The sequence below is a fragment of the Onychomys torridus genome, chromosome 23, assembly GCF_903995425.1.
Source record: "Onychomys torridus chromosome 23, mOncTor1.1, whole genome shotgun sequence".
NCBI classification, from domain to species: domain Eukaryota; kingdom Metazoa; phylum Chordata; class Mammalia; order Rodentia; family Cricetidae; genus Onychomys; species Onychomys torridus.
This window is the reverse complement of record NC_050465.1, coordinates 20,613,985-20,640,827: the sequence shown is the minus strand read 5'-3', so window position 1 is coordinate 20,640,827 and position 26,843 is coordinate 20,613,985. Positions and strand designations below refer to the sequence as shown.

Sequence of the window (26,843 nt, the reverse complement as noted above, 5' to 3'; positions counted from 1 at the left end):
AGTGTGTAAGGACAAAAGCCTTCACTCGAAAACTAAACGTAGATGTTGCGCCTGGACCAGGTCACCGTCTTTCTGAGCCCATCCAACTATCTTTCGCTTTCTCTCATAATGCCAGTCATATTTTTATAAAACTGGAATGTAGACAGGGATATTTTCTGGCAGATGAATGGTGCACAGAACTTTGTATAACTTAAATTCTGCACATTAAATTAAATGCAGATGAAAGAGTGCCTCCAAAACCGTGACCTTGGCTCCCAGTGCAAGATGAACCCCCCAGCGTGAAGCGTGGTCACGTGATCACGTCTGAGGCTTATGGCAGAAGTGGATGACTGATGTTGGCAAAGCCTTGACACCAGACTGTAGCGACCTTTGCCAGGCTTCACATGTCAACTTTTCTCTAGGTAGAGGAAGTGACTTTTAGGGCATAGATTATATTAACAGTTAGATGAGGGATCATCTTGCCAGAAAACACACACACACACACACACACACACACACACACACACACACACACACCCCATAGAGGCTTGCGTGTGTGTGATGTGGTAGATATTAGACACCCTAAGGGATGTCATGACCAAGGACTAAGGAGGCACATGTTTGCTTGAGGCACATGTTTGCTTGAGATGGAGATGGGAAAAGGGGGAGGACGCCAGCTCTCTCCCTATGCAGCTGTGCTCTGGGTATGAACGGATTTTAATTTTGCCTCTTTATCATAGTGGTGTAAATAGCAGCAATGCTATCCGTTTTTCCCAATGGGAAAAGCACCACGCAGGATCTTGGGGTACTGAGACTCTGGTGTAATCATGAGTGAGCTGACAGGCTGTGTCTACTTCAGATGGAAGAGAGGGGAAGTGTTATGCTGGAATGTGAGGTGTCTTCCATGGGATCATGTGTTTGGATGTTTAGTCTCTAGCTGGTACGCTGGGGAAATTGTGAGCCATTAGGAGGTGGGAACTGCTGGGGGGTGGACCTTGATGCTTTATAGCCCATGCTCACTTCCGTCTACTCTCTGCTCCCCTGGTCAGTAGAACTAGAAGCAAGCAGGATTCATTGCGCGCCTGCGCTCCTAGACACAACTGCTTCTGCTGCCATGCCTTTCCGGCCATGGCAGAGTACCTTTAAACTGTGAGCCAAATAAACTTCCTCCGTTAGGTGACAGATTTGGTCAACACGACCTCTAACAACATGGAAAGTACGCAGTACGGAAGGCGTGGTGAGGGGGGGGCAGCAGCAAGCCAGGGTAGTTGCCGTGGGCACAGCCCCAGGAAGACCCAGGTAGGAACGTGTGTAGGTTATTATACAGGGCAGGAGGTCCAAGAGGACACTGAGGCATATTTCTATGGATGAAGGAGTTTATCAGAAAAATTGTCAATGCCATAGACAGGCAGACAGACAGACAGACAGAGGGGCATCAGCATGGCAGGGGCTCCAAGGAGAGTTTAGATCCCAGCATCAGAGACAGGCAGCATGGTGGCATCTCTGAAGAGAAGCAGAGCCTGTGTGGCAGGGGAGGGAGGCTCTTTTTATACATCGGGCGTGGGGTGGTGGTGGTCCACAGCAAGAGTGTTTGGCCAGTCTCTCTGATTCCCAGGCAGAAGGCAGGGAAAGAAGTGGGGAGCAAGACGTGGCACCCCCACATACTATGTCAGGGCATCAGCCAGCCTGCTAGCTCCTGTCAGTGTGTGTGAGAAGAGAGCCTGGATCCTAATATCACATCCTTACACACTGCTTGTCTTAACCTCTTTGTCCAAGACTCCACTGTTCAGAGTTTTCCCCAAAGCCCTGCCGGATCTAGGGTGAAAGCATCTTCTGTGGGGTGTTAATAGAGTGACCTGAAGCCCCGGGATGAGGAAGGGGCTTCTCCTCATCTCCTCAGTCACACACTAGCAATCCTGCTCATGGCTCGTCTACCGGGTGGAAGGACATGCCTGTTTCCTCTCAAATGTGTCACGGTCCTCAAGGTCTGGACCAAGGGCTTGTGGAGGGAGGAGAGGCCTAGGGATTTGGAGTTGGATGCCTTGCTGAGTCACAGTGTATGGGAATGATATCAAATGAAGAGTTTTCTGCCGACATAAAAAGACACTTAATAAAACAATGTAGCGGTTCTCAGGGAACTGTGTTAATGCCTACTCAAAGCTGCTCTGAAATGATATCTTGAAAGCAGGTTCTGAGGTCAGTTTCTCTGCTTTCCATCTATGGCTCTGGTATCTCTTCTCAAGACGTACTCTTCAACTGAATTACTGTTTATGGGGTGGCTCATCATGCATTCTTACTTCATTTGTTGACTTTAGGTGTGCCACTAGTGTGAGGTCATCCTAAGGAGATTTTGTTAGATAAGCAATGCCATAGTTTTCCTTTCTCATAGTCCAAAGAGCAGAGTCCTGTGGAGTATTCAAAATAATTGTTCGCAGAGCAGCGTCTCCTAAGTCCTCTGTGGTAGTGCCCTCCTCCTCCGTTGCATGCCAGCCTCTCACACTGCCAACCCGCTAACCTTCAGTCCCCTAATTAGTAAAATGGGTCTGACCCTCCTTCCCCGAGGTGGTTGCATGAGTTAAACATGCAGCCTGGTGGACAGAGTTGGTACTTCATCGATGTCCTCTCTTGTAGCTGCATTAATCACACATTGCTGTGTAACACGTTGCCCTTCCACTTAATGGTGCAAAACATATTCTTGTTTCCTCACAGTTATTGTGGGTCAGGAACCTGTGCACGAATTATGGGCCTTCCTGTTCAGGATCTCTCACGAAGTTGCAATCCAGTGTCAGCTGGGACCACAGTCAAGCCGGGCTGGACCTGGGCAGGGTCTGCTTCTGCATTCCACCTGAGGTGGCTGACAGAATGTGGTCCCCTGTTGCTTACAGCAGGCCTGTGCTGGGGCCTCTCTCAGTTCCCTGTCTCTTGTTCCTGGTGTGGCAGCTTGCTCCATTAGGATGAGCTAGTGTCAGTGAGAGGGTAAAGGGGAGCATGGGGAAGAGGCTGTCACAGTCCTTAGAAGTTGCTGTATTCTGAGAAGGAAGTCATTAGTCAAGTTAGGCACTGGGAGTCCCAGCACTTGGGGACCACTGGGAGGCATTTTGCAAGCTGCCCACCACAATTGTGCCCACCCTTTTGCTGTCTCTGCAACTCAGGAGAAATAAAAGCTATTTTGAAAAACAGTAAGACCAATAAAACCCCACCACGAAACTATGTAACAATAGAAGCCTGTAGTTTAGACCTTGGTGTCTGTATGATCAAGGATTCCCTCTGGGGATGGAGGTTTGAGGCTTTTTTTTTTCTATTTTTCTCTTTCTTTCTTTCTTTCTTTCTTTCTTTCTTTCTTTCTTTCTTTCTTTCTTTCTTGCCATTTGTTGGGTGACTTGTCTTGCTCAATCAAGAGCTTGTGAAGAAAGGAAAATTCACAAAGGAATGTTTGGTTCCTTTGGCATACAGCCCCCAAAGGAAAATCTGTGTTATTTTATTTATTTTTTTTTAACACAAAATACTTTCAGAGACTCACTGGACTAGCTGAAGTTTCTGTTTAGCTACACAGAGTTTGCACATTGCGACAAACTGCTCTCTGAAAATGACCGGATACTGTGGGGGCTATTCTAAGAAAAACAGGAAGTGAAGGAATTAGACTTCCTCTTCTCCCTCATTCACGATTGCCTGTGTTCTTTCCTTCAGTCATCTGAGGAGTAAGAGAGAGACAGTGGGATCCTGGGCAGGGAGGCACACAACTGAAGTCTCTGTACTTGTGAGGCTGAGGCAGAAGAATCGTGAGTTAGAGCCTGCCTGAGCTACACAGTGAGACCCTGCCTCAAAGATAAAAGCAAATCAAGCCCCTGGAGTTCATAAAAATGGATTTAAGTACAAATATACAATAAAAAATTGATATTTGGGCCAGGCAGTGGTGGTTTACGCCTGTAATCCCAGCACTCAGGAGGTAGAGGCAGGTGGATCTCTGTGAGTTCAAGGCCAGCCTGGTCTACAGAGCTAGTCCAGGACAGGCTCCAAAGCTACAGAGAAACCCTGTCTTGAAAAAACAAAAAACAAAAAAGTTGATATTTGGAAATTATATGTGGGCCCCTCAACCTGTGAGGTGTATCTGTGGGAGGAACTAGCACAGGTGGGTCAAAGGAATTCAAAATGAAAGTCAGAAAAACAAATAAAGAGCTAGATATGTGCAATCTCTGTCTCTCTCTCTCTGTCTCTCTCTCTCTGTCTCTCTCTCTCTCCTTAATAGAAATACCTTGAGCCCCAGAATAGAAAGATAGAAGTAATATTTAGGGTACAAGAGTGTATCTCAGTGAGTAGTGCTTGGGGTCCTGGCTTCCATCTCAAGCACCACACATGTATACACGTCCACCCGTGCGTGCGTGCGTGTGTGTGTGTGTGTGTGTGTGTGTGTGTGTGTGTACACACCAGCTCACAAATACACACACCATGCTTAAAGAGATGCTAGCTGATCACTTTTTTTATAAACTGTTTAGCTTATTGCCTAGGATTTTATATGTGGTCAGCAAATACACTTTTTTTTATTGTCAGTCTAATTGTTTACTTATCCCTGCTCCTATGTGACATTGGCAGTATGATCCCAGAGTCCAAATTGACTAGGCCTTTGTTTCATGAAGATCTTCCAGTCCTGGGAAATTCAGCTCCTTCTAAAGACTTGGAAGTTAGGTCTAGTTTGGTTGAAGTTGTCTTTGAAATTAGAGTCAGTTTGCCTATGGGCTAATGTTGCAAGTGGATCCAGTTCCCCTGTAGAGTGCTGTAGTCCAGTGGCAAAGTGGGAAATAATAATTTGCAGCCTCGTTTCAAGTGATTAGCTCTCAAAGGCTCCATGGGAAGCTAGCCACGATCACTCCAGCTGATCAGTATCCCATCCCTGCCTTGGTTGCTCAGTCCCATTTAAGTCTGGTGTGTTAAATGTCCTCACCATGGGAACCAGGGTGTAATTTCTCCACCCTGTGCCCTGAAACACTGCTGCCCGCATTGTGTATCCCTGCATAGATCGATGAATAAGTTTATGGTGACAGAGAACTGGCTGAAATGATACCACGTCTGAGTCTGGACTTGATTTGCTAGTGAGAGAATTATTCCGAGTCCATGCTAAGTCTCAGAGTGGGAATTGCAGACAATAAGACCATCTTCCTTCTCTTCACCAAGGACTGCTAGGGGCTGTAGTGAAATGCAGTCTGCGGGCCGGGTGGGTGCCTGTGTCCCCTGTGACTAAGACTTCCTACAAGTGTGAAAGGCTTGAGTCCACATATTGACTCAGTGAATGGCAATAGAGTAATTAATACAGAATTCTTCGCTGTGGGATTCTGAGACCAGAGGGCTACTCGAATTCCCAGGTACTCCCAAAGGGGATATGGTGACCTGAATCACTTCTCTAGTGTACAGGATGGCTCCCAACTCGCCATAGTTTGACTTAGAATTTTACCTCCATGTGAAAGTATAACCACACAGCCTTTCTGTTTTCTGCTCTACAGGAGATAGTCAGTATTTTATTATGAAATAGCTTGTGTTAGGAGATTTTGCCCACTGCAGGCTAATGTAAGTGCTCCAAGCATATTTAGGGTAATGTCACTAAGCTACACCCTTCACTAAGTTAGGTTTATGCAATTGACAGTAATTATAGATTACATATTGATTATTAATGTATTCATGAATTTTTCACTGAAGATTGTTTTGAGCAGCGATAGTATCATCAAGACATGGCCCCAGTGTGAATGAGGCACATGTGTGTTGTGGGTGAATTGCATTCTGTCTAGCCCAGGGTAGATTTTACTCAACTCTCCCCCGGGCCTGGAGTCAGATTTGGTTTCCTTCTGCTGTCTCTCCAGCAGTGGGGACTGTCTCCACTCATCCCAGTCCAACAGTAGCCCCGTCATCATAACATGCTGAGTCACTTGAGCCGAGTGAGCCCAGAAAGGAGGCGATCGGTGCACTTGGAAGGTCTGATGACCCAGCTTTCGTTTTTCCTTTTGAAGAAATTGGCGCTCGGCTGGGGGACTGATTTAACCTGACAGGAGCCATCAGGAAGGTCTGACAGGGACTCGAGCATGGGGCATGTGCTTCTGACTTTCCCAACCGGCTTGCTGTGTGACCTTAAGGAGGTCACACGAGCTTCTGCTTTTGCAGAATCAGAGGATTAGACAAGATGGCTGTGGTAGTCTCAAAATATAGAATGGAAAAACTGTCCACAGACAGGTTTCCATTACTGTTCGCTCACTCAAAGTACAGTGGCCTTTAAACTGGGGGCAGCCAGGACCTTTGTTCTCTGTCCTTTCTTTCTTTCTTTTCTTTCTTTCTTTCTTTCTTCCTTCCTTCCTTCCTTCCTTCCTTCCTTCCTTCCTTCCTTCCTTCCTTTCTCTCTCTCTCTCTCTCTCTCTCTCTCTCTCTCTTTCTTTCTTCCTTTCTTTTTTTGAGACAGAGTATCTCTGTGTAGCTCTGGCTGTCCTGGAACTTGCTCTGTAGACCAGGCTGGCCTTGAACTCAGAGATCTGCCTGACTCTGTCTCAGGAGTGCTGAGATTTCTCTGTCCTTTTTAATGGATTTTTTTTCCTTTTTTAATCGGTTGTCTTTGTTTTTCTTGCTTTCTGCTTCTGTTTCCATGTGTAGCAGTCATGACTCACTAGTCTTTTCCTCCGTGAATGCGGGTCACAGTCCAGTTGTTTCTGTAGGTCCATCCCAGTCAGGTTCTGGCAGGAAAAGGAAGTCTTAGAGGGCATTTGGGGTCTCCAGCCAGCAGGTGAACCTGTCTTCCTCTTGTGGGCATCGGTGGAACAGCAGCTTCCTGAAGACAGCCCACAGGTCCCAGAGGCTCAGCTGCTTCTCCACCGGTCACCACTCAGAGACATTTCTTGGCCCTATTCTTTACAAAATATCCTGTTTTCTAGACAAATCAATGTATTTTGTTGTATCTTGCCTGTGAAATGTATAAGTGATAGATATTGAATCGAACTGTGAAAGTAAGACAAGACAAAATGGACATTTGACAGGTATCCAGTTACATTTGAGTGGGCTTGCTACTCTTGCTCACCAGAAAAGCTGGTGTTTCACCTGGGCCATGTGTAGAAGTCAAGGAGCAGACTTAATACTTGTAAGATGGTTAGCAGTTTCACCGTGAAGGGTATTTTGAGGGCTGGCCTTCAGGCAGGCTCTGCTGCGCTGATTTGTGGACTTGGGGCATGGAGTCAGAGCAGAGCCCCCGGGACTCTGAAAGTGTGTTCCCCCGGTGAGCATCACAACTTCAGAGGATGCAGTATCTGTCATGGCTGGTGCATGGCTGGGGTGGAGACACCACACCCCGAGAGTCAGACCAGAGAGCACACAAAAAAGGGAGACCTCGGGCCAGGAGAACTATGGGCATTTCCAGGAGGTAGTTTTAGGGGAGAGAAAGGGGTGAGCTTGGGTGTGATCTGAAAATATGTGTGAGGGTGAGGGCCAGGTGGAGAGTCTGCTCCAGGGCCCTAGGCGCTGGGGTTGACATGGGTGGGCACTTCTGAGAGAGCAGACACTCTCTGCTGTGCACCCAGAACTTCTCTGGGACCCCTGTAGACGAGGAAGGGAATCCTACCATCTCCCACCAATGGAGTCTGCAAACCAGGGAGGTACTGATATCTCTTATGTTCTCTGTTGGCACAGAGAAGGCAGACTTGGGTAATGCTTATTGGATGAGTGAAGCATGAGTACATTGATGGGAGATCCCTGAGAAAGAATTCTTAGAGCATAAGCCATGATGTTAAAAAAAAAAAAAAAAAGGAACGGGTATGGGTACAGACAGGGTGAGGTCCCCACTCTGCCTGTGTGGCAGCTTCCGGGACACAGTTGCTTCCTGGAGGAATGCTTTCAGCATAGGGTGTTTTCTGTACCTTCCTGGGCAGGGCAGGGAAGGGCAGGGCAGGGCAGGGTATTGCAGCTGTTTAGTTTCCGTTTCTCTGGGGGAGGCATGGATGCAGGCGTTCATCTGTAGGATGAGGAACCTGGGCCAGAATCCATGGCAGAGTGTAGGCCAAAGGCAGCAGGCATCGATTAGAGTCATAACATTTTTTAAAAGTCAATTCATAGTCTCTCTTTCTCTCTGGCTTGTTCATCCCTCCCCTCCCTCACATATTTTCAGATCACACCCAAGCTCACCCCTCTCTCTCCCCTAAAACTACCTCCTGGAAATGCCCATAGTTCTCCTGGCCCGAGGTCTCCCTTTTTTGTGTGCTCTCTGGTCTGACTCTCGGGGTGTGGTGGTGTCTCCACCCCAGCCATGCACCAGCCATGACAGATACTGCATCCTCTGAAGTTGTGATGCTCACTGGGGGAGCACACTTTCAGAGTCCCGGGGGCTCTGCTCTGACTCCATGTCCCTGAGGGCCAGCCCTCAAAATACCCTTCACGGTGAAACTGCTAACCATCTTACAAGTATTAAGTCTGCTCCTTGCCTCCTACAGATGGCCCAGGTGAAACACCAGCTTTTCTAGTGAGCAAGAGTAGCAAGCCTACCCGTACATCAGAGGACGACGTGAGGGGGTTCTCTTCTACCATGTGTGTCCTGGGAATTAAACTTGGTTCGTCAGGCTTGATGTGGGCACCCTGTCATCTCATTGGCCCCTTGATCAGAATACTTAAAATAAAAAGTGTGAGTGTTTTGCCCACATGTATTTTGTGTGCACCATGAGTGTGTGCAATGCCTGTGAAGGCCAGAAGAGGGTGCTGATTCCCCTAGAACTGGAATTACAGATGGTTGTGAGCTATTGTGTTGGTGCTGGGGACTGAACCTTGCTTGGATCCTCTGCAAGAGCAGCAAGGGCTATTAACGACCGAACCATCTCACCAGCCTCAAACTTTGGGCTTTTAAAATCACAAGTTTAAGCCAGGAGGTGGTGGCACATGCCTTTTGAGGCCAGTTTGGTCTATAGAGTGAGTTCCAGGACAACAAAAGCTACACAGAGAAACCCTGTCTCAAAAAAAACAAAACCAAACTGAACAAAAAAATGACTCCTTTAGAAGTAGGGAATGTGACTCGGTTGGTCAGAGCAGAGCGTGAGAAGTGATCAGAGCCTTGGGATTGATCTCTAGGGAGGTAAAAGCAAGGCTTGGGGGTGCATCTGCCCTGCAATCCTAGCACTTGGAGAGGTAGAGATGGGAAGGTCAGTTCAAGGTCATCCTTATCTACGTAGGGAGCTTGAGGCTAGCTCGGGCAAGAGACACTGTCTCATAACAAATAAATGAATAAATAAATAAGGAAATGAAGAAACAAGGTCACATCTCTACCACACGAGAACCAAATATATCCCTTATATATCTCTAAGGTATCTGGGTTAGTCAGTTGTTTTTTGTTTTTTTTTTTTCTAGACAGAGTTTCTCTGTGTAGCTTTGCACCTTTCCTGGAACTCACTTGGTAGCCTAGGCTGGCCTCGACCTCACAGAAATCTGCCTGGCTCTGCCTCCCAAGTGCTGGGATTAAAGGCATGTGCCACCACTGCCCGGCTAGTTTTTTATTTCTATGGAAAAACACCTGTGACAGGCAGCTCAAAGCAGGGAAGGTGTCTTTTGTCTCCTAGCTTCAGAGGTTCAGTCCATAGTGCCTTGAAAGCTCTGGGGTTTATTAGCCAGAGTACACAATGCCCTTTCATGGGAAGATCCTGGTGTCTGTGTATGTGGGGCTTCCCCTGTACCCAAAGGCGGCTTCTGCCCAAGCTTATGTAGCCTCTTCCTTACTGTGCGTGCCTGATGTCTTAAGACCTGGCTTCCTAAAAAGTAGCCCTCTCCTGCTTTCTAGAGTGCCTTCCTGTGATACCTGTTCAGGCTTGCCTTCCATTGCCTTTTTTCTGTCTCAGGCAGGAAATGATTTGCTGCCTCCTGCATTTCTCAGGCATGAGTTGCCTCTCCAGACACTGTTGGTATCAGCTGTCTGGGCTTCGCCCTTGTGAATTTGTGTCTGTTCTTCCCTAAACCGATTCACAAGGGTTTGGACAGGAAGTAGAGACACTTGTCTGTGCTGGATTTCCATTGTGTAAGGGATCCCTGTCTTGACCAGCTTTAAAGAACTGTTTAGTCAAGAAAGGGCTGAGATGAGACCTTTATAGGATTCAGCAAAATCAGAGGTTTATATCCGGTCATCAAATTCTAAGATGTTGGAAATATAGAAACTGGAATTTAGAAGTCTTCCATGGCGTTCCCTAGAGAGGCAGATTAACCTTGAGAAAACCTCAGCTCTCTTCCTAACAATGTGGCAGGATGTCAAGCAGCTTCTCTAGACCTTTCCTCCATATTCCAACCCTGGAATCGTGTGTATTATGAACATGCTAATTGCTGCATGTATGTGAGATGTGTTTCTAAACGTGCTTTTACCATGCTTGTTTTCTTTTTAGGAAAGAAAAGCGTTTATGTTATGGAATGTTCTAGTAGGAAATGGCAGACGTCCTCTTCAGCTCCTGTCACTGTGCCCTCTCGTCATAAGTTCATTTCAGGTCACAGTTGGTAGATTTTCATGGCTAATGCTTTCATTCTCTTCTAGGACACAGGGGTTGGGAAATCAAGCATCGTATGTCGGTTTGTCCAGGACCACTTTGACCACAACATCAGCCCCACCATCGGGTAAGTGACAATGTGTGTCTTTTCTGACATCATTTGTTTTTAGGGCAAACGCTTCTAACTCCACCAATGAGAAATGATCTCAACCCCAGAAATTTAGGGCTATTCTTGTTAATTTTTTTTCTTGCCAACCTTCTTCCTCTTGAAGGACAAGACCATTTTCTTGACTATCGAGACCATGGATCTGAAAAGCAGGTTGCCTTTATCTCCAGATGGGAGATGCTGTGCATTGTCAACTCCTGATGGGTGGCTAGACTGCCTGGTTTTAATCCCCAGAAAAGTTGACCACTAGAGACTGGGGAAATCTAAGGTTTATGTGGAATGAATTATTTTTCCTTTTCTGGAATAATCTAATGCTGAGCAGCCCTCCCGCCTTGGCTTAAGTTTGCTGTGACAACCCAGTTTCTGATAGTTGTGATGCCCTATGGGAGCTGCAGTGCCTTATGGGAGTTGCTCTGCTTCCTGCCTCCTTTGCTCCTCACTGTCTTCTGGTGTCAGGCAGACTCAGCTCTCCTGTGTGCTTAAAAATATCTAAGGCTTTTCCTGACACAGTTAACTTGCACTCAAGTGTTCTCTTTTGGAACTTTGAGAAGATGTTTCTAAGCTCCAGTTTCAGGAAAAAATAAGGCTATCAGGAATACTTCCTAAGTGAAACATAGACTTATTGGAGGATGATGGAAATGGAATCCTTAATTTCCAAAAGCTTGATAGATTACCTCCCCCAAAGCGTGTTAACTCACTGAGCCAGAATTCTGGCCTGAGGACTTGTTTTGTTTAGCTTTTATGGCACTTTCAGAAATTTTTAAAAATTTATTTTATGTGCATTGGTGTGAAGGTATCAGATTCCCTAAAACTGGAGTTACAAACAGTGCTGAGCTGCTATGTGGGTGCTGGGAATTGAACTCAGGACCTCTGGAAGAGCAGTTAGTGCTCTTAACCACTGAGCCATCTCTCCAGTCCTGGCACTTCCAGAATTTTCAGCCAGTCTATCAGTTACTTTCCTTCTGCAGTGACCAAGAGCTGAGAAGACAGCGAAGCAGGGGAGGGGAGGGGAGCTTGGCTCACGCTCCAGAGGGTTCAGTCCATTGCTGCCTGGCTTCGTACGTTTGCACAGAACACCATTGTAGCAGAAGCACAGAGTGGAGGTGAGCGCTGCTCTTCACAAATCCAGGAAGAGGCTAGGACAAGATAAAGCATCTGAGGACGTGCCCTTAGTGACCAACTGCCTCGACCTAGACCTCTCTTCCTACTTTTCATTAATGTTATCCTATTATTAGCCCTTCAAAGGATCAATCTGCTCATCAAGTCAGAGTCCTCAGGATCTAGTAGTTTCTGGAAATGCCCTCACAGACACACCCAGGTGCGTTCCACTACTCCCTCGGGTGTTTCTCCACCCTAGCTGATTTTGAAGAATTGAGAGACTTTGTGCTTCTGGCCTTTCTTGAGAGATCCACAGATGCGGAGTGGTGGGGTTTGGCCACCTGCCTGGCCAGCCAGAGCCAGGCACATGCTAGAGGTTGATAGATTCTCAAGCTTCGGGATTTCCTATGACTTACTTACTGTTATTTGTGTCAGGATAATTTTCTCGCCTTGTCGGCCTTGCTGGATTATGTTACCTGCCTGATCTTGTGGATGTTTCAGTTCATATTCCTGACCCCCGAGTTAATTGTGGTGGTTTCCACAGGTCGGAGCACATAGGTGATCACAGAGCTGCAGACTCGTCTCAGGCCGAGCCAGGCAGAGCTGTGACTGTGGCTTCAGTACAATAGCACTTGCATAGCATGGGTTTGATCCCAGCACCACCAAGACCAACCAGACAGACAGATGACAAACCAAGGGACTTTGTTCTCGAAGCCCACCCTGTTCTTCTTACTGAAATCACATTTGTAAAAGGACATCATCATCAGAAATGATGATTCAGAAGCATTAACCCACATCACCTCAGTGACTCATACTAGTAGTCACACAGATTATGAAACATAGGTGATTCAAAAGCGGCTGCCCATGGGCCCTGTCCAGGCATGAAAGCTGCATCCCAAGAGCTTCCTGAACAGCCTGCACACATGATCATGCATGCGGCAGCTCTGCGAGTAGGAGTCTGTTTTCCACAGCAGTTGTTGCCTTATGAATCTTGTTTTATTACATTATAAAAGAGTATTTATTGGGGGAGGGTGATGTGTGCATGCATGCCACAGTGTACACGTGGCCGTCAGAGGACAACCTGAGGGAGTTGATTCTTTCCTTCCACCCTGTAGGTCCTGGGGGTCAAACTCAGGTGTTTAGGCTCGGGGGCACACACCTGTACTCTGCCTGAGCAGTCTTTCCAGCCTGCTTTGTGAATCTTGTAAGTTTTAGGAGCATGCTGGGTCTGCTGAGTTTTCTTTACTTCCTGAGACTTCTGGTTTTTCCTGCCTTTCTGAGTCTTATGAGCCTCCCTCCTCCCTCCAGGAGGGGTATTTGGAATTGGGTGAACTGTCTGAACAGCGGAGTGTAGTGAAAATGAAGATGAGCTGTTCATCTCCTACCTATTGTCATGGGAAATTTGGAAGGTGGAAATGGGTTGTGGAGAATACCATCTCATAGTTATACGTGTACAGGGTGGTATAGCCTGAGTTCGGCATGTGTATCAAATGTGGAGCTTGATGTTTAATAATTAAGTCTAAAGCTGCACATGGTGGCATCTACCCACGATCCTAGCATTTAAGAGGTTAAGGCAGGAGGATTATGAATTTAAGCCCAGCCTTGGTAGTTCAAAGCTGTCCTGAGTAATATAATAAGACTCTGTCTCAAACAAAAATAAATAAATAAAAATTAAAATTAAGCCGGGCGGTGGTGGCACACGCCTTTAATCCCAGCACTCAGGAGGCAGAGCCAGGCGGATCTCTGTGAGTTCGAGGCCAGCCTGGGCTACAGAGTGAGTTCCAGGAAAGGCGCAAAGCTACACAGGGAAACCCTGTCTCGACCCCCCCCCTCCCAAAAAAAAAAGAGGGAAATGAGTTGATCACTAAGTGTCCGATGTTAACCTTTGGTGTGAGGATATATGTTGGTGGTGGGTGTGGAATTACAGGGACTCACTTGAGGTTTCTGCAATGAGCTTCTTATTCTTAGGAGAACCAGAGGCAGAAGAAACAGTGCTGTGAGGAGCCCCGAGGGCACTGTTGAGCTCTGTGCTGGACCATGCTGGGCCATAGAGAGTATGAGCAAGAATCCCTGAGCTGCGCCCTCCCAAACTGTAGACTGTGTCATTTAAGAAGAAGAGCGTTGTTACGACACCTCAAAAAGTTACCTTGATTCAGTGATGGTACCTCACACATAGTAGTCCAGTTCCCAATGTGTCTGATTGTCGTTAGTTTTGATTTTCATTTTTGCAGCACTGAGAATTGAGCACAGGACTTCATTTATGCCAGCGAATATTCATGATGAATATTACATACCATGCGCCACAATCCCAGCCCCTCTCAATGCTCTTAGAACCATCTTGAAAACTCTCCCCAGCTCCAAAGCATAGCCAAGGCTCTGATTCACCTGTTTTCTCTTTTCTTTTAATTTAGGTTCTAGAAACAGCTCTTGGCCCTTTATTTTGTTTTTCATGATATTTGAAGCACCCACATCAGTTGACTTATGGCATGACTCTCATCCTACACTTATCTGCCTGCTACCTTATGATAACATCCAGACTAAACTTCTATCTTGGGCTTTCTATTGCTGTGAAGAGACACCATGACCACGGCTACTCTTATAAAGGAAAACATCTAATAAGGTGGCTTACAGTTTCAGAGGTTTAGTCCATTATCATCAGGGTGGGGCATGGTGGCATGCAGGCAGACATGGTGCTGGAGAAGATGCTGAGAGCCCTACATCTTGATCTAAAGGCACCAGAAAGTGAACTGCACACTGAACTTTAGCATAGGAGACCTCAAAGTCCACTTCCACAGTGACACATCTTCTCTAACAAGGCCACACCTCCCAATAGTGCCACTCCCTATGACCTTATGGGGGCTAATTATATTCAAACTACCACGGCATCTTTGGCAGAATCCACACAGGTGGATGTGGATGTTTCTTAGCCAGCTCAGGAGCTTCTCATAAGGTGGTCAGGGTGCTGGCAGTGCTTACTTAATGAACGGGAAACTTTACTGCACAGAAGAAAGGATGTTAAATACTCTGTGTATTTGATTTTCACACTTTTCATGAGCACAAAGAAAATGCTTGTTCAGAGAAAAGAGGTAAAAAAGAATAGCAAGTGTTTTATGATTTATTGATACCTTAAAGTGCTTCCTTTTTTTTTTTTTTTTAAAGATTTATTAATTTATTATGTATACATCCCAGAAGAGGGCGCCAGATCTCATTACAGATGGTTGTGAGCCACCATGTGGTTGCTGGGAATTGAACTCAGGACCTCTGGAAGAACAGCCAGTGCTCTTAACCACTGAGCCATCTCTCCAGCCCCAAGTGCTTCCTTTTTTTAATAGAAGCATGGAAGTGTTTTGTTGTTTATCCCTGTGCTGGCTAGTTTTATGCCAATGTGACACAGGCTAAAGTCATTTGAGAGAAGGGAATCTCAATTGAGAAAATGCCTCCATAAGACTGGGCTGTAGGTGAGCCCGAAGGCATTTTTTTTTAAATTAGTAATTGATGTGTGTGGTGGGGGGCAGCCCATGGTGGGTGATGCCATCTCTGGGCTGGTGGTCCTGGGTTCTGTAAGAAAGCAGATCGAGCAAGCCATGAGAACAAGTCAGTAAGCAGCACCCCTCTCCATGGCCTCTGCATCAGCTCCTGCCTCCAGGTTCCTGCCCTGTGTGAATTCTTGTCTTGACTTCCTTCAATGGTGAACAGTGATCTGGAAGTGTAAGTCAAATAAACCCTTTCCTTTCCAACTGGCTTTTTGGTCATGGGGTTTCCTTGCAGCAGTAGAAATCTTAACTAAGACAATTCCTGAGTCTATGCACGCTGGTTGAGATTTGTATATATTTTTCTGTACTTGCTACTACTATTGAATTAATGTCAGCACAGGGAATATGTTAAGACAGCTTTCTGTTTGTGCTGTTTTGATGTCAAAGTCTTAAAGTCATAAAATAAGATTTTTTTCTCTCACTTGTTATAAGAATATGGTTTTAATATCTAAGATTAGATATTTAACATTTCTCTCATATCTAGAGAATATTATTCTAGGACAGCTGACTCTGTTTCTGAATGCATTTTCATTTAAAGGTTTTATGTTTATTTTATGGGCATCTGTATTTTGTCTGCATGTGTGTATACACACCACATGCATGTGGTATCTGAGGAAGCCAGAAGAAAGCATTGGAATTCCTAGAACTGGAGTTACAGATGGCTGTGAGCTGCCATGTAAGTTCTGGGAACCCAACTTAGGTCTTCTGCAAGAGCAGCCAATGCTCTTAACCACTAAGCCATTCCTCCAGCCCACACATTCTTTCTTGTTTTGTAACTCCAGCTGGATTACATAAAATGTAGATACTTTTATTTATAGCAGCAAAGCTCTCATTACTGTTCCAAGGGGGCAGGAATTCTTGGGGGTCTTCTTGAGGCATAACATTAACTTGAGTTCTTGAGTTTCTATGGAGGTTTGGTAATGCAGGGGGTTGACTTTCTTTTCAGGGCATCTTTTATGACCAAAACTGTGCCTTGTGGAAATGAACTTCACAAATTCCTCATCTGGGACACTGCTGGCCAGGAGCGGGTAAGTACACGCTGCTTCTGGCTTTCTAGGGACAAAAGGGAGCTAACTTCTGTATTTTGATTAGTTGTGGTCTTCTGTATTGATCTCCATCTGTTACAGAGAGAAGTTTCCTTGATGAGGGGTGAGGACTACACTTATCTGTGGGTGTTAGCACAAATGTTAAGATTGTAGTTAGGAATTATGCTGGTTTATAACCGTGGTAGTTGTAAGTTGACTGGGCCAGTAGGTTATTCTTCAGTGACAGGGTCCTAAGTGGGAGGTGGCCAGGAGATGAGAAGATAAAGAAGAATGTAGGAAAGTTTGGCATCAGGAAGTCTTACATAAGCTGTGTCTTATGCCAAGCAAGCTTATTAAGGAGTACAGCATCTTACATACTATTTCAGGGGTAAGAAATGGGACGGAGTCAGCAGAAGCTAGCGTATGATGGGATGGAGTCAACAGGAAGCTTATCAGGCGATGTCACACAAGGGCACGCAGGGTATCTCAAAAGCATTATGGTGTGAGCACACAGAGGCCTTGGGACTGATAGCCACAGCCCCACACTGTGGGAAGAGTTGGGTTCTCAGGATCTGAAGCCGAAGCTCCCTCAAGGCCTTGGCCTCAGGCCATTACCATCTCTGCCAAGTGTATTCCTGGTTTTAGAGGAAGGAGCTGTCTTCTTTCTCAAACACCAGGGTCTCAGGGAAAGCCTTGGATCAACCCAGTCCTCAAAGTAGGTTTTCCTCCAAGATCCATTACTTCTCTAGCCCTGGATAGATGGCTGGGTTTCTGGGACAAGACTTGATTTCCCTTTCCTTGAGTGGGTCTTAAGTCCAATTAGACAGCTGTTGGTTATTGACTAAGTATGAGCACTGAGGGAGACCAGCTTCCTCTTTTTCCTCCCTCTTGAGGAGGGAGAAGTGAGAAGTATGTAGATAAAAATATAGAGGAGAGAGACAGAAACACAGGATAGGAGCCAGGCGGTGGTGGAGTACACCTTTGATCACAGCACTTGGGACGCAGAGCCAGGCAGATCTCTGTGAGTTCAAGGCCAGCCTGGTCTACAGAGTGAGATCCAGGACAGGCACCAAAACTACTCAGAGAAACGCTGTCTCAGGAAAAAAAAAAGAAAGAAAGAAAGAAAGGAAGGAAGGAAGGAAGGAAGGAAGGAAGGAAGGAAGGAAGGAAGAAACACAGGATAGCTCAAGAGGGCCTGGGTCAAAACCTACCAGCCTTTCCTGTGTCTACTAAAGAGCTTTTAAAGGAATGCCAAGGGGTGGAACAAAAGACCTCCCCCAGCACAGCCAAGTGCAGACTGTCCCAGGCACCTGGTGACCATGCACGTGGTCCAGCCATCCCCTAATGCAGCACTGCTGTATAAATAAAGCAAGCTCATATCTCACTAGGAAGCTTTTGTGGGCTCCCACAGTACACTATAACTGTACCCATAGAGTTAGCATGCCATGCTGGCTGTTATTGTGGTTCCTAGGCATTTTACTTAGGTGGGCCTGTTGGTTGCTTTCCTTCCTTGGAAGCATATGTGGCACCTTTTGGTATCATGAAAGCTAGTCCTCTGGGAGGAAACTTTCAGATCAGTTTTGACTCAGGGGCCTCTGGATCCTGTTTCTGAAGTGCATGATGTCTTCAGCAACGGGACTTTGTTTTTGCCTCTTGAGGGGGGCACCCAATAGCAAGAGCAATAGCCTGTAATGTGTTGGGAGTCTCATAAACAACCCTGACCACCAACTCCAAAGAAAGCTTCTTAGGGCTGGAGAGATGGCTCAGCAGTTAAGAGCACTGGCTGTTCTTCCAGAGGTCATGAGTTCAATTCCCAGCAACCACATGGTGGCTCACAACGATATGTAATAAGATCTGGTGCCCTCTTCTGGCATGCAGGCAGAACACTGTATACATAATAAATAAATAAATCTTAAAAACAAAAAAACAAACAAAAAAACAAAGAGCGCTTCTCATGTCTGGTTTTGGTAGATGGTCCTTGTCATCTCAGATGGAAAATTTTCATTTAGACTATTCTGTTTATTTATATACCGATTTAAATGTTTTATAGTTATTTTTAGGTAAATTTAGTAGTTAAAAATATGATTCTGTTATAACTTTTTCAGAAATATTTACTGTTATTTTATGCCCTCCTTCCTCACCCCTCTCTAGTTAGACAACCCATCTTTCCCATTTACCCTATTAGATCACCGTACCCTGCTGCTCCTCTCTCCTTTGCTTCCCCACTCCAGTCCCCACTCTGGCAATGGACTGTTTTAATTGTGTCCCGGAGGTTTTGTTGGGTGGTGTTTTCATTTTAATTTCATTCCAGAAATTTTTTTTAAATTTCTTTCTTAATTTCTTCCTTGACCCAGTCATACATTGCTTGTAGAACAGATTTTGTTTCTTGATCCATTCTGTCTATGTGGTGTTCTGAATGAGAATGGCCCCTATCATCCCATATATTTGAATGTTGGGTTCCCAGTTGGTGGGACTGTGTGGGAAGTATTAGGAGGTGTGGCTTCATTGGAGGAGGTGTGTTACTGGGGGTGGGCTTTGAGGTTTCAAATGCCCATGCTGGGCCCAGTCTTGGTCTCTTTCCGTCTTCTTCCTGCAGATCAGAATGTAAGCCCTCAGCTCCTTCTTAAGTGCCCTGCTTACCATCCTGTATCCATGCTTCCTGTCATGATGGTCATGGACTAATCCTCTGGAAATAAAAGCAAATGCTTCCATTATGAGTTGCCTTGGTTGTCAAGTCTTTTCACACAATAGAAAAGTAACTAAGCTGGGCGGTGGTGGCGCATGCCTGTAATTCCCAGCACTTGGGAGGCAGAGGCAGGTGGATCTCTGTGAGTTTGAGGCTAGCCTGGTCTACAGAGCTAGTCCAGGACAGGCTCCAAAGCTACAGAGAAACCCTGTCTCAAAAAACCAAAAAAAAAAAAAAAAAAAAAAAGAAAGAAAAGTAACTAAGACAACCTATTTCTTTTGATTGGAGAATTGAGGCCATTAATATTTAAAGTTTCTATTGAAATGTGCATGTTAATTGCAGTGATTGTGTTGGTGATTTTGGGTGTTGTTGTTTGTGTTCTGAGTCGTAGTGATTATGGCTTTGTATTTCATTCCACAGTCCTCTTGGATTTGCTCATTTCTTTCTTCAACCTGAAATACTGCTTCCTATATATGTTTTACGTTTGGTGTGTTGGATATACCTTTTTTTCTAGGCTATTTATATCATGGCAAGTTTTTCTTTCTCCTTAAACTATGGTGGATAGTTTTTCCGAGTGTGTTAGTCTAGGTTGGCTGGACTGAAATTCACTGCTCCAGGTTCCAGGCTCTTCCACTGAGAAACCAGCTATTATTCTGATAGATTTTCCCTTATATGTGACTTGTGTTTTTTCTCTTGTGGTTTTCCAGACACTTCCTTTATTCTGTCTACTTATACCATGGGAATTTTCTGTCTGGTCTTGTGTATTTGGTGTTCTATATCTGTATGAATATGTCTTTCCTTTGGTTGGGGACGTTGTCTTCTATGATCTTGTTGATGACCTGGTCTATGCCACTGATTTGGGATTCTTTCTCCTCCTTGATGCCTATGATTTGGAGGGTTGGTTTGTACATGATACCCTATAGCTTCTGTATGCCCCTTTCCTGTGATTTTAATTTTTCTCACATTCCTCACTTACTTGGTTTCGATCTTCCACTTCTCTTCTGCTTGTAAGGCTTTCCTTTGGGTTTTCTAGTTGAGTGATTAGGTTTTTCAGTTCCATCTTCATCCCAGCTTGAGTCCTCCTCAGTGTTTCTGTCTCTATTGAATTCTTTTCTCAAGTCCTGGATTGTCTTCATTCCATCAGCCTTGCTTGAGTTTCCCTGGGCATCACTCAGGCATTTATTCTAAGTTCTAATTTCACTGAGCTGTCTACGTGACATCTTTAAACTCCTTGAATTCTTTGATGGAGTTTAGGATTGTTCTTTCTTTTTTCTTTTTCTTTTTGAAGATTTATTTATTTATTATGTACACAGAAGAGGGTGCCAGATCTCATTACAGATTGTTGTGAGCCCCCATGTGGGTGCTGGGAATTGAACTCAGAATCTCTGGAAGAGCAGTTGGTGCCTTAACCTCTGAGCCATCTCTCCAGCTCCCAGGTTGTTCTTTCTAATTCTGTGTTCTGGGTCTCATCTAAGTAATTCTCATTGGTGAATATTTCTACAGGACTGGTAGGTTGTGGGGGAGATCCTGGCTTCATCTTTCATGTTGTTTGTAGCTTTTTGATGAGATCTGGGCATGTGGACTTATTTTGTGGGTTTTGTGTCTGATGTGGACAGAGGATATGTGAGCTGGTTGGTTGGGCTTAGAGGTTGGAAATGGCTTAGGTGGAATTAAACCAGGTGGCTAGAGGGGACTGGGCTGGTGTGGAGGATGTTCCTCTTGTTCCAAACCTGGAGTGTCAGGGTAGATCTATCTGGGTAGAGAGGTTGGATGTGGTATGGGAGGGGCCTGATCTAGAGATTGGTTGTAGTACAAGCAGTTGTGGCCAGACTAAGCTAGGACACTGGGTCTGGGACCTGGGCTGGATCTGGAGGGTTCCGAGGGGTCAGGCAAACTTACTTCACTAGACCCTGGAGAAGGTGTACAGGATATGGCTGGGTGGAAAGTTTGGATGTTGAGCTCTGCTTTCTCATACAGCCTAGAACCACCTGCCCAGGGGCAGCACCACCCACATCAATCGTTAATCGAGAAAATGCCCCTCCCCCAGCCTAACTTGGTGGGGGCATTTCCCCACTTGAGGTTCCCTTTTCCCAAATGACTCTAGCATGTTGACCAGAAACTATTTTACGTTGACCAGCTTCTATTTTAATTCACTTAATGACCTTGTCTGTCTCTAAAAGCCTTCTGTTTCTTGTCTTTCTCTCAATGGAAGAATAATCCTTAATTTTCATTATCTGATTCTTTTTTTTTTTTTTTAAAGATTTATTTACTTATTATGTATACAGAAGAGGGCGCCAGATCTCATTACAGATGGTTGTGGGTGCTGGGAATTGAACTCAGGACCTTTGGAAGAACAGTTGGTGCTCTTAACCTCTGATCCATCTCTCCAGCCCCCATTATCTGATTCTTATACAGTGCTCAGGTAATATTCATCTTATAGAAGTCCTCCCTTTAAAACTGAAGTTCCAAGCGGGGCAGTGGTGGCATACACCCCAGACCTTGAGAGGCAGAGGAAGGAAGATCTCTGGGAGTTTATGGCTAGCCTGGTCTACAGAGTGAATTCCAGGACAGCCAGAGCTACACCGAGAACCCCTGTCTGGAAAAACAAATAAACAAACTGAAGTTCCAGTAATTTTAGGTTAAAGCATTTTAAAGAATATTTTAAGAATTGGATAATTTCCTGGCCTACAAATGCTAATCTCATTAAAACATCTCTTCTTCAGCTGCTAAGTTGAGAGCAAAGACTTTTTTTCTTTCTTCTGGTTTTGTGGCGGCATTCCTGCTGAGCTGCACCTGGCCTGGTCCTTCCTTTGTTTAACCACACCTTCTGTTTCTCTTACCTTCTGTTTCTCTTATCACCCTATGTGCATCTTGTCTGAGAGTCAGGATCAAAGGCCTATGCAAAACTTGGTTCAGGAAACCTGGAAAATCGTGGTACCTGATAAATCAAGTAAATTGCACTTGGCATTTGGGCTCTGGGAGCTCCCTTTGGGTTGCTTTGAAGGTACAGAAATTAACTGGCTAAACTGTAATAGAGAGAAAATAAAAATGTCCTGAGTGAAGGGAGAGTGCTCAGTCCTTGAGGCTGGACCCCCTGCAGCCATGAAAGGCTAGATTCATTCTTAAGATGCCTCTGAGTCTTCATTCAATGGACCCTCGTGAACCCACACACCTGTGACGTGACACACAGTTACAGGGTTTCACTATGTAGCCCTGGCTATCCTAGAACTCTCTCTGTAGACCAGGTTGGCCTTGAACTCACAGAGATCCGCCTGCCTCTGCCTCCCAAGTGCTGGGATTAAAGGCGTGTGCCACCACCACCTGGTGAGGGCACAGACTTTTATAAAGTGCAGGCCTGGGGACCTTCTCTAAGCTTCCAGTCAGCTGTGCCTGCTGATCCCCAAATCCAGGTAACGTATTCACAGAGAAATGTGTGCCTAGAGGGTGGCTCATGTCTACTCACCTCGGTTTCTTTGCAGTTGCTTGGCTGTTTTTTACTCCCATGTTTGGCCTCTGGGTTGTCATAGAAACTCACTGAGTTTTGCCCTGTTGCCTTGACTGTGAAACAGGAGTTTTGATGAAGGATGCTTGGTCAGTTTCACAGGAAGCTGGCCTGGCAGGAGCAAGCAACTGCTTCTACTGCCCACTGACTTGCTGTGACTTGTGACTTGCTGTGTTCAGACGCTGCCCTGAGTGCCCTGGATGTGGTATCCTCTCTCCCCTGCACTGTGGTGTACCTGGGCCTACCCTCATTGACAAGTGAGGTCATACATCACAGAGAGGTCGAGGATGCTGCTACTCACAGCCACATGGCTAATGAGGCATAAAGCTGAAATCTGATTGAGCAATCTGGGTCCAGGCTTTCCTTTTTATTTATTTTTAATAGAAGCCATACAGTTGAAAATGAAATCATCCAGCCAGTTATTTCTACTGTTGGCACAGCCTGTCACTCTTCAGTCACCTTTCTGGGCGTTGATAACTTTCTTGGGGAGGTCATGGCTCTGAGATCAGCTGTTTCCTTTGGACTGTACTGTGCCACCTAGGAGAGACTTCTGAGCGGTCTCCACAGAGCACTGCTGTTTACTGACCTGCTTTAGTGAGCTGATTGCTTTCAATAAATTCGGTATTCCATTCCACTGACTGTGGCAACTCTGCCCAGTTTCTATGTCAAAGGAAATAGCACCAGGAAAATTTGTTGATATTTCTAATAATCTTAATTTCTTTCTTTCTTTCTTTCTTTCTTTTTTTTTTTTTTTTTTTTTTTGGTTCTTCTAGACTAGTCTGCTGGCCTGGAACTCACAGAGATCCACCTGCCTCTGCCTCCTGAGTGCTGGGATTAAAGGGATGCGTTACCACTGCCTGGCCAAAATCTTAATTTCCTCTTCTTCTCCTCCTTCTTTTTTTTTTTTGGAGCTGAGGACCGAACCCAGGGCCTTGCACTTGCTAGATAAGCGCTATATCACTGAGCTAAATCCTCAACTCTCAAAATCATAATTTCTGATAGTCTTAGTTTATTTTCCAAGCATTTGGCTGCTATGGATTGTGGACACTGCTGATTATAGTAATGTGTGTGTGTGTGCATATGTGTATAATTGTGGTTCTGAATATGGAATGGAGCCACCTCCAGCCCTACATTCATAATTCTTAGGAACACTGTGTGGCAGTGATATCCATCTTTGAGCTGCTGGGAAGGAGGTTTCCGTTTTGGCTAACGATTTCAGGTGGATGTTTGTAGAATAGAGGAGGGGGTGTGGATGCCAGCTGCAGGGCCCTACAGCCGGCAGTCTTGCCTCCCCTCAGTGGCCTGACCTGGTTATTCTTGGGCTGGGCTGGTGGGCTGGCCTGTGATGGCGTCTCCAGTTGGTCCGACTTCTCAATTGTTTCTACAGCTTGTTGCCAGCTTTAATTGTGGTTGTAATGACATTGCCTTACGGAGGAGCTAAAAATAAATTCTTGGCTACTGCCTGTGCCTATTGCTGTTTGTTCTGTTTCATTAATCATTGGAGTCCAGTGGATTTTACTACACACACACACACACACACACACACACACACACACACACACACACCCCTTTGTAGAAATCTGCCACCATCCTCTTCTCAGAATTTTAAACAAGCAGTATCTTTGGGGCAACATTGTAGCAATATAATGACACAGGTTTCAGTGTTGGCAGGGGGTGAGCACTCTGTTAGTGATTCACTGTTTGCTCACCTGTGAGGGGAGTGTGCCAGCTTCTGCCTGGCATGCACAGTATGCTAGCGAATGCCCTACTTGCTGTTCAACACCAATTCTCTTATATTTGTGGCACAAATTCAGGAAGTCCGCAAGTTATTTTCTCCGTGAGCACAGACATCCATTCCTTCCTGGTTGAAAGGGGTGTTGGGCCTTGATAGGCAACCTGCATCTTGCTTTCTTCATGAAACCTGAAATCTGCGAGAGCAGCAAGTGTTCTTAGCCACTGAGCCATCCCTCTAGCCCCTTGTTATATATTTTTTATTAACAAAACATTACAAATGAAATAAACTGTAAGAAAAAACAATAGTAACACTCTAAGGAAGCCAGAGCTGGTGTCAGAGGTTTGTAATCCCAGTTTCTCAGGAGGCTGAGGCAAGAGGTTAAATTTCAGACACGCCTAGTGGCCCACATCTTTAATCCCAGCACTCAGGAGGCAGAGGCAGGCAGATCTCTGTGAATTTTAGGCCAGCCTGGTCTACAGAGTGAGTTCCAGGCCAGCCAGGGCTACACAGTGAAACCCTGCCTTGAAAAACCAAACAAACAAACCTATAAAAAACTTCAAGGCCTTTTGGAGTTAGGGTGAGTTCAAGGACTGTTGGGCAGTTTAGGAAGGCCTGTTTTCAAAAGTAAAAGGGGAGCCTGGAGTGCAGCTTGTGTCTGCAGACCTAGCATCTGAGAGCAGCTGAAGCAGAAGGATCACCATGAGTTTGAAGCCAGACTGGTCTGCAGAGTGAGACTGTGTCTCAACAAAACAAAGCAAAACAAAAGTAAAAAAGGTTGGGGAAGCTGGGACTGGAGAGACAGCTTAGTAGTAAAGAGGGCCTGGGTTCAGTTCCCAGCACCTACATTAGACAATGCACAACCACCTGTAAGTACAGCTCCAAGGGATCTTACTCCTTCACCTATTCCCTCATGATCCTTTTCTACACTATGAATATGTCTTACTCTCATTGGTTAATAAAAAGTTGACAGACCGGTAGCTGGGCAGGAAGTTAGGTGGGAAAGACAAACTAAAAAGGATGGGAAGAAGAAGGGTAGAGTCAGGGGAGTTGAGAGAGAAGCCAGCCAGCTGCCGACCAAGCAGGACATGTAAAAAATGAGGTAATATGTCATGAGCCATGTGGCAAAGCATATATAGAAATATGGGTTAATTTAATTATGAGTTAGCTAGTAACGAGCCTGAGCTATTGACCTAACATTTATAATTCATATTCAGCCTCTGAGTCGGTTATTGAGTGGTCGGGACAGGAAACATTGTTGATACTCCCTCCTTTGGCCTTTTGGGAACCTGTGTTATGGGGAGCCTACTAGGGAAGACTACTCAGATAGTTTATAGCCTATCAAAAGTCTTTATTCCAGCCAGCTGGGCTACACTCAGATATTTGGGATCCAAGTATATCCCTGAGTGTTTAATAAGCAGTAATTCTCAACTTGTGGGTCACAACTCCTTTAAGACTGTTGGAAATATCAGATATTTACATTATGATTCATAACAGTAGCAAAATTGCAGTTATGAAGTAGCAATAAAAATAATTTTATGATTGGGGTCACCACAACATGAGGAGCTTGTTAAAGGGTTACAAGCATTAGGAAAGTTGAGAACCGCTGCTCTAGAGCAAGGAAGGGGTTTTTAAAGGCAAAAGCCACATCCTGGTGTCTTGCTCAGCAGCTGCTGGCATAGGGCAGGTTTTACATAAGCAACAGTTTAACAGAAGCCAAGATAAATTAGAGCTGGGGCATCTTCCCCAATCCACCCCCAGACAGGGTTTCTCTGTGAAACAGTCCTGGCTGTCCTGGAACTTGCTGTGTAGACCAGGCTGGCCTCAAATTCAGAGATCCACCCGCCTCTGCCTCCCGAGTGCTGAGATGCGTCAACACCGCCTGACAGCTGGGGCATCTTGACCGTGGTTTCCTAGAATAGAGTTGGGCAATTTTCCACAGGGTTTATCGTCAAGGAGATCAAATTCTAGTCAAACCTAAAATGACCACAGCAAGAATACAAGATGGAGGAGCCTGTGCACTATCTTCCTGTCACACCTGCACTCACATGCACATACCCATACACAGACATAAATCTAGACACATAAAATGCATTTTCAAAATCTTTAAAAATAAGCCCAAACTGTATACTTACAGAAAAGTTGCAAAAGTAACCCAGCAGTTCACTAGGTTGGGGTGGCCACGGCTGGCTAGGAAAGCCCAGGTTCTTAGGGGATTCAGAAGCATAGTGGAGCTAGCAAAGGCCAAGCTAGAAGGAGAAGGTCACTTCAGGCCACACTGCACTCACCAAGGTGTGTGATGACCAGAGGAAATCTTGGGTGTGGTGAGGGAGTGGGTATCTGGTCATCTTCAGAAAGAGGGGCTGTAAGTACAGCATGGAGTCCAGAAAAGGCGCCACGAAGAGTCATGGCTGAGAGTTTAATCTTCTACGGGCCTCTGTTGGGTACTCTGTTAGGGGTCTCAACTAGTTTGTTGGAGGGGCAACTTCACACGCTTTATTCAGACATCTCTCTGTAGAATTTCCTTATACACAATCTAGGCAGTTTTGCCCAGAAGGTTCATATATACATACATACATATACATATATACATACACACACATACATACATACATACACATTACATAACATATTAATTCCCTCTCCTTTT

The 26,843-nt window shown here is 45.4% G+C and overlaps 1 protein-coding gene across 1 annotated transcript in view; it reads left to right on the top strand.

Moving 5' to 3' along the window:
• Rab31 (RAB31, member RAS oncogene family) overlaps positions 1-26,843 on the top strand; it is a 121,690-nt gene that overhangs the window by 39,522 nt on the left and 55,325 nt on the right. The window contains exons 2-3 of the mRNA XM_036173557.1: positions 10,499-10,578; positions 16,195-16,276. Of these exons, the coding sequence (XP_036029450.1) occupies positions 10,499-10,578; positions 16,195-16,276 (162 nt within the window). The remainder of the gene's footprint in view (positions 1-10,498; positions 10,579-16,194; positions 16,277-26,843) is intronic.